We start from the raw sequence: 7,216 nt of genomic DNA on the forward strand, positions 1-7,216 counted from the left end.
AGAGGAGATCTCAATACTTTGTAACATAACCTTTGTTGGCAATAACAGAGGTCAAACGTTTACTATAGGTCTTTACCAGGTTTGCACACACAGTAGCTGGTATTTTGGCCCATTCCTCCATGCAGATCTTCTCGAGAGCAGTGATGTTTTGGGGCTGTCGCCGAGCAACACGGACTTTCAACTCCCGCCACAGATTTTCTATGGGGTTGAGGTCTGGAGACTGGCTAGGCCACTCCAGGACTTTCAAATGCTTCTTACGGAGCCACTCCTTTGTTGCCCGGGCGGTGTGTTTTGGATCATTGTCATGTTGGAAGACCCAGCCTCGTTTCATCTTCAAAGTTCTCACTGATGGAAGGAGGTTTTGGCTCAAAATCTCACGATACATGGCCCCATTCATTCTGTCCTTAACACGGATCAGTCGTCCTGTCCCCTTGGCAGAAAAACAGCCCCATAGCATGATGTTTCCACCCCCATGCTTCACAGTAGGTATGGTGTTCTTGGGATGCAACTCAGTATTCTTCTTCCTCCAAACACGACGAGTTGAGTTTATACCAAAAAGTTCTACTTTGGTTTCATCTGACCACATGACATTCTCCCAATCCTCTGCTGTATCATCCATGTGCTCTCTGGCAAACTTCAGACGGGCCTGGACATGCACTGGCTTCAGCAGCGGAACACGTCTGGCACTGCGGGATTTGATTCCCTGCCGTTGTAGTGTGTTACTGATGGTGACCTTTGTTACTTTGGTCCCAGCTCTCTGCAGGTCATTCACCAGGTCCCCCCGTGTGGTTCTGGGATCTTTGCTCACCGTTCTCATGATCATTTTGACCCCACGGGATGAGATCTTGCGTGGAGCCCCAGATCGAGGGAGATTATCAGTGGTCTTGTATGTCTTCCATTTTCTGATGATTGCTCCCACAGTTGATTTTTTCACACCAAGCTGCTTGCCTATTGTAGATTCACTCTTCCCAGTCTGGTGCAGGTCTACAATACTTTTCCTGGTGTCCTTCGAAAGCTCTTTGGTCTTGGCCATGGCGGAGTTTGGAGTCTGACTGTTTGAGGCTGTGGACAGGTGTCTTTTATACAGATGATGAGTTCAAACAGGTGCCATTCATACAGGTAACGAGTGGGGGACAGAAAAGCTTCTTACAGAAGACGTTACAGGTCTGTGAGAGCCAGAGATTTTCCTTGTTTGAGGTGACCAAATACTTATTTTCCACCCTGATTTACGAATAAATTCTTTACAAATCCTACCATGTGGATTCATGGATTTTTTTTTTCACATTCTGTCTCTCACAGTTGAAGTGTACCTCTGGTGCAAATTACTGACCTCTGTCATCATTTTAGGTGGGGGAACTTGCACAATCGGTGGCTGACTAAATACTACCGTCCCTACAGTTAAGCCCTGTAAGGTGAACTTTATGTCAGGCACTCTGCAGTTAACACAGCCAGTCTGTTCAATCTGAAAGTTTCTTTTTTTGAACATGCAGTTTTCATCCTTGACACTCGGCACATTTGAGATCTTCCGCCTGGCCAAACTGATATCAGACAACATTGTGTACTTTCTTCCGCGCAATGTTGACATGGATCAGGTCAGTGTGTTCAGGATTTCTCAAACATGTAATGTAATCTGTACTTTGACATATTTCGTGTGACCGTGGATGTCTGGATGTTCATGCTCCACTGGACTGGCAACGCCGCGGTGGCATCGTTCTTTATGTACCCAGACTCTTATACTTGTAATGAGTATTGTGCTGTAGTTGTGTTTGCTTTGGTCAGCTTGTGTTGGGACTGTCTTACTGAAATCTTGTCTCTTTGCTACAGGTGGCCTCTTTAGCCGGCCCAGGAGGGAAGGTGGAGGTCGAGCAGAACTTCCTCAACAACAAGCTGAAGACAGTGACTGCTTACTTTGGCAGCTTGATAAGCCCGGGCTAAGCCAAGCACCAGTACGAGCGCCCATGAAGGAGAACGGACCGAACATCAGTTTCTGCTGTTTGTCATCATTTCTGTTCCAGGTTACTGAACCACATCCACACAGGATTCACTCTGCAGATCAGCCAGCCCAGCTTACCCACCTGCCATTTTCTATATCTTTATAATATCTGTTTTTATTTTGTCCTTTTATTCTACATTTGAGCCTAATAAAATGTTTTTCTCATTGTTTTTATGCAATGTTTTGGTACATTTTAGTTTAAGACTGGCAGATGACAAAGACATTAACTACATCAGCAACAGAGTTATTGACATCTGCACAGCAGAACCGTCTTTTAAAAAGCTGTTTATGTGTTTGCTAAAGAGGTGCAGTGTGGGGGAAAAGCTTTGATAGCTGCCACTAGGATGGTAACCGGACTGGTTCTGATATAGCACCTTTCTACTCCACCTCTCCACATTCTGATGATGGGGTCAGGCAGGCGGGCAGGTCTTGCAGATCGAGGTTTGTGAATGCGATATCTTGAAAACGAGGCAGTGTAGGGGCTTCAGTCTGATGCCACAGGTGCATCTGTTACTGATCTCCGATCAAACGTCAGGTTTTTTTGAAAATCTTGTGAATGCGATAACTCGTGAACAAGGTGGCATAGAATTTTGAAATTGATACCATGAGTGTGTCTACTGCAAATCTCAGACGACTTCAAATCCTGGAGATAAAGTTTTTGACATCTCGCTGTGATGTAGGATTTAGTTTGATACAGTAGGTGTGTCTGCTAGGAGGCAGGGGGGTAGCACTAGCAGCTGCTGGCATTCACGCTCCAATGGACGCATCAGAGCGTCTGACAAACTGCAGTCAGGGATCAAACCTTCCAGTTAGTAGACGACCTACTCTACATCCTGAGCTACGGCTTTGGAGTGAGGGACACGAGATCCATACTACAATATGTTTATCTTACAGTGTCCTGATGCAATTAAAATTGCAATTTTGTATCCATGTAACTATTTTCACAAGTATTCAATTTCATTCAGTTTTGTTATATAGTGCTAAAGCACAAGAGTCATTTCCAGGGCCTTTATAGAGTCATCGTCATCGTGATGAAAGTGCGTTTGGTAAAAACTGAAATATCACTGAGGTATGAGTCATACTTGTATTTCACAGGCTGCTCCAGGAGCCGTTATCGTTTCAAGCACAAAGAATGAGAAATCGGCTATAAATGATAATCATTTATACACAGGACAATGAAGAAAAAGCCATGTGATGCTACAGTGGTTCATCAACAGAAACGTGTCATCAGTGACAAATGGCATGCCAATACATCTCAATGCAGTCAAACGAATACAAATGCAGTACAATCAAATGTCAAGTGTAAGCCGTTAGCGTGTGACGGACAAACATTCCTTTGTAGAAACATATTTCCAGATACAAGAAACAAAAGCACTCTTATCACCAGCTTGAATCCGCTCAGCGTAGCTGCTCTACAGGACGGAGCAGCTCTCAGCATGATCGGACCCGTTATTCTAGTTTCAGGGACACCGAGGAGAAAACAACACCTCTGAAAGACTGTGCTAAATGAAAATAAGGATTTCTCTGAGTGTGGAAAATGTCCTGCTGCCAAAATATGACCAGTTGCTTGTTTGATGATGAGTATCTGCGTCATGTCACATTCATCTACAGAGATGGTGTTTAAATGTGTTTAACCTTGGAGTCGAATGAAACCGACTCTGCAGCCTAGTTCAGTCACAGCAAGTCTCCACGAGGCGTTTGTTCTCAGCTGCTGTTCACCTGAACTTGTGTGAGCGAGATGAAACCGTTCTGCTGTCAGTCCACTCGGTCTTATATTACAGGGAGGGCTCGTTGATACAATAACACTGTGCAAAATTAAATTGAATATTATCCAAGATAAGAGTTCTTTCCTGATCCATAAGCCCAGTGCAGTGTTATGAGGCTGCTGCTTTTTCCTACTTTTGTCTTTATTTGACCTCAGATTCAATGTGGACACGTCGCAGATCTGCCACCAGCTTTGTGTCAAACATATTACCTTCAGCATGTGAAGGTAGTGACGGGGGTGCTGTTAGAGGCACAGTTTAGTCTGGATTGTGGAGTTTGGCCCTCAGCAGCTGACAGTGAAAACATCTGCCAGCTCTGGGAGCTGTTGGAAGGAATTTGGTTCACTTTAGGGAAGTTAGAGTATTTGTTTGCTACAGTGCTGTGCTTTACTCGTCCCTCACCAGCCTTGGTAGTGGAATCACTAACTTAATGCTGCCTCACTGTGGATTTGAAGGTGAAGTTTAATAAAGTTATTTGTTCTGTTTTTGTAGTCTGGCCCTGGACAAACGGCAGCTTAAGACAAGCTGAGTGTGTTTCCTGAACTCACGGCAAAAAAGTATCAAGAAGTCTTTGAAAGACACATTCAGATGCAGAAATCAACAGAAGCTCTGAGTTCAGATGATGCAAACAATGTCATGGCTACATCTCCTTTACAGACAAGCAAGCCAGCTATGCATGCACGTGCATGTGTCGCGCACACACACACACACACCATAGTTTTTAGTCTGAGAACCAAAATTAAACTACCAACATACAGAATAAATCATTTTATAAAAATAAGGCAAATTATAACGTATCACACTTAATATACAAAAACACTTTTGTAATATACAAATTGTTTACTGTCGCTATATGCACAAAGGCTTATTGGGACTAATTCATAATTATTTTAATTCATGCCAAAGTTCTTAAAGTCAAAGTACCAGAAGTAAAGCACAAACACATGAAATAAAAACACAAAGAAAATTAAGAATAAATAATATCAACATTTGAAAAAATATAATATCAATAAATAAATACATTACATACTGAAATCAAAGTCAGAGCGATATATATATAAAAATATAAGATAAAAGCAAATGAACATACTGACTGATCCAAGGCCTGAAACTTTATGGCACCGTACACTGAAGGCCGTCCTTCCATCATATGAATCACTCCACACTGTCGCTGCCAGGCACTTCTGCGCCCTGTGCTTTAATACCCAAGCTAAAATACCAATGGTTTCCACTGTCTCTAAAGTCCTCAGCTCCTCCAGGGTTAGTAGGTCGTCACCTCCAGCTACTCCCTAAGCCTGCAAAACTACATCCTAACGTGTGTCCGTATCGATGAGGGTTCAGATGAACCACTCTTTCTTGCTCTCATCAATGGTTTCGGTGAAGGCCGGATCGTTGACAATGATCGCTGCGTCGGCACAGTCTGCTGACTCGGCTCCCTTTGCCTCGTTAGTGTGGTAGGAGCCTTTGTGACGAAACATGTGACGGATCACGAACACCATGATGCACAGGACGCTGAAGATCACCATGGAGATGATTCCTGGAAGAAAGCATGAGCAACGCAGTGAGCACTTTCTCTAACACAGTGAACTTCAAGTATATTTGATGCAGCATTTGAAGAACGGACTGAAGACAGCATTGTTGAGCATGTTGAGCTAGTCATTTTTAATGGCATGCTAACATTGCCAGAAATGACTAAACTGGTAAGCAATGATCATTTTGGAAAATGGCTCACTGAGGACCAGTCGCGGTTCCAGGAACCAGAGATGGAATTAAGGTTAAGAGATCCATTGACTTCCACTTATCCTTCTCAGGGTTGTGGAGGGGGGTTGCCCTATGGTTCATACCATAGGGCAAGATGCGGGGGACACCCTGGACAGGTCGCCAATCTGTCTCCGGGCTAACACACAGAGACATACAACCATTCACGCTCACATTTACCTACAGGCGATTTAGAATCGCCATAACTGGTGAATATTTTGCAGCTCTGTTTCCTGCTTATTACAGAAAACTACCACAGCTGTTTCCTGATGATAATCACTTTTTAAATTAGCTTCAATAGCTTAATAATGTGTTATTAAATGGAAACAGGCAGCTCTCTTTCCTGCTTATTACACAGATGCTACCACGGGTAACTGAGTGGTAATAACTTAGAAGTTACCACATTATTACAATCCTCTTCCTTCCTCGTTACCCTACTATTACCACTTTATTACTGAGCTGTATTTCTATATTATTACCCCAGTTTTTGGGCTCTTATTAGCCTATAACATATATTTCAGAGTAATATTTCTCAGCTTTAACCACTGTTACTACCATGATATTACTTGGCTATTTAGTGGCTATTACTTTGGTAATTGCATAGTAATAACTTAGAAACACATTATACTCGTTTCCCCCTTGTTACCCTACTATTACCACTTTATTACAGAGAAAGTGTAGAAAGTGCTACCCTTCATTCTTAATTCTTAATCAAAGACATATAAAAATAAAATGAAACTGAATTGAATAGATAAAATCAAAGATAAGTCTAATTAATACGTTGAAATACAGAATATTGAAGTATATATATGAGAAATACAGTTTGAGTAATGGAGATTTTTCTAATGTCTAAATTATGTGTAGACACGATGAAGTGTTTGTGTGGCTGCAGGAAAGTGGAAAGATAAGAAATGTGACTCTGGATAAGAGAAAAGTATGTTGTAAACAGAATCATAGCTGATATGATAGTTAATCAAGCTTAATACTGATGGGAATCAGGTATAAGTTCAACCACTACAATGAGTATGAAAACATTATAATGATTCAGGCGTCTCACTGAGTGTAGAGGCGGCCTGCGAGGCTGTGTGATCACATGTAAGTAAGCAGGATGGGGAGTGAGGGCGATACTAAGGAACCACTAATCGAAAGTAATGTCTGACTTTGATATTATGGAGTCATCTTCATGTTCTGAAAAGAAGATTTCACATCTCACCAAAACTGTCCATGTTTGGTTCAACCACAGAACTTTCTGACTTCCCCATAAAAATGAGACGTCCTGGCCCTTACACAGCTAAAGGGATTCTGCTAAGACACTGCTGGGAAAGCTGCCGGCCTCCCTATGACGAATGGTTAATGGTTAAAATAGCATCGTACAAAAAAGTGACTTGTGGCCTATTAGACAAACTGTATTTGGTCTCCTTTTAGTAGCTGGCTCTCTGCCACCTGAGGTGCAGAGGTGTGTAATGGGGGGAGTGGGAGGTGAGTGTAAAACAGAGTATGATAAAACTTATTTCTCTTGTTTTGTTTATGTCTAAAGTTTAATAAAAAAAGTTGAAAACAAGAATGTCTGACTTTGAAATGCATGACTTCATAAAAGGAATCGTATGTTGTCGTTGACCAACACAGACTGATAAAAAAAGTATCCCTGTGTTTTTGAATTAAAAAGAGATTATTAGGGATGGGTACCGGTGTCCGGTGCCAT

At 42.2% G+C, this 7,216-nt stretch overlaps 2 protein-coding genes across 2 annotated transcripts in view; one reads left to right on the top strand and one right to left on the bottom strand.

Moving 5' to 3' along the window:
* Positions 1 to 2,160, top strand: part of tgs1 (trimethylguanosine synthase 1) — a gene marked incomplete in the record, with an annotated part of 14,240 nt that extends 12,080 nt beyond the window's left edge. The window contains 2 exon segments of the mRNA XM_042214551.1: positions 1,514 to 1,592; positions 1,825 to 2,160. Of these exon segments, the coding sequence (XP_042070485.1) occupies positions 1,514 to 1,592; positions 1,825 to 1,935 (190 nt within the window).
* A 978-nt stretch (positions 2,161 to 3,138) lies between these two features.
* LOC102300388 (contactin-associated protein-like 2) overlaps positions 3,139 to 7,216 on the bottom strand; it is a 76,053-nt gene continuing 71,975 nt past the window's right edge. Inside the window, exon 24 of the mRNA XM_042214552.1 lies at positions 3,139 to 5,293. Coding sequence (XP_042070486.1) covers positions 5,094 to 5,293 — 200 coding nt within the window. The 3' untranslated portion in view covers positions 3,139 to 5,093. The remainder of the gene's footprint in view (positions 5,294 to 7,216) is intronic.

This window comes from Haplochromis burtoni, unplaced genomic scaffold (assembly GCF_018398535.1).
Source record: "Haplochromis burtoni strain Fernald_Lab_line unplaced genomic scaffold, NCSU_Asbu1 Contig_586, whole genome shotgun sequence".
NCBI lineage: Eukaryota > Metazoa > Chordata > Actinopteri > Cichliformes > Cichlidae > Haplochromis > Haplochromis burtoni.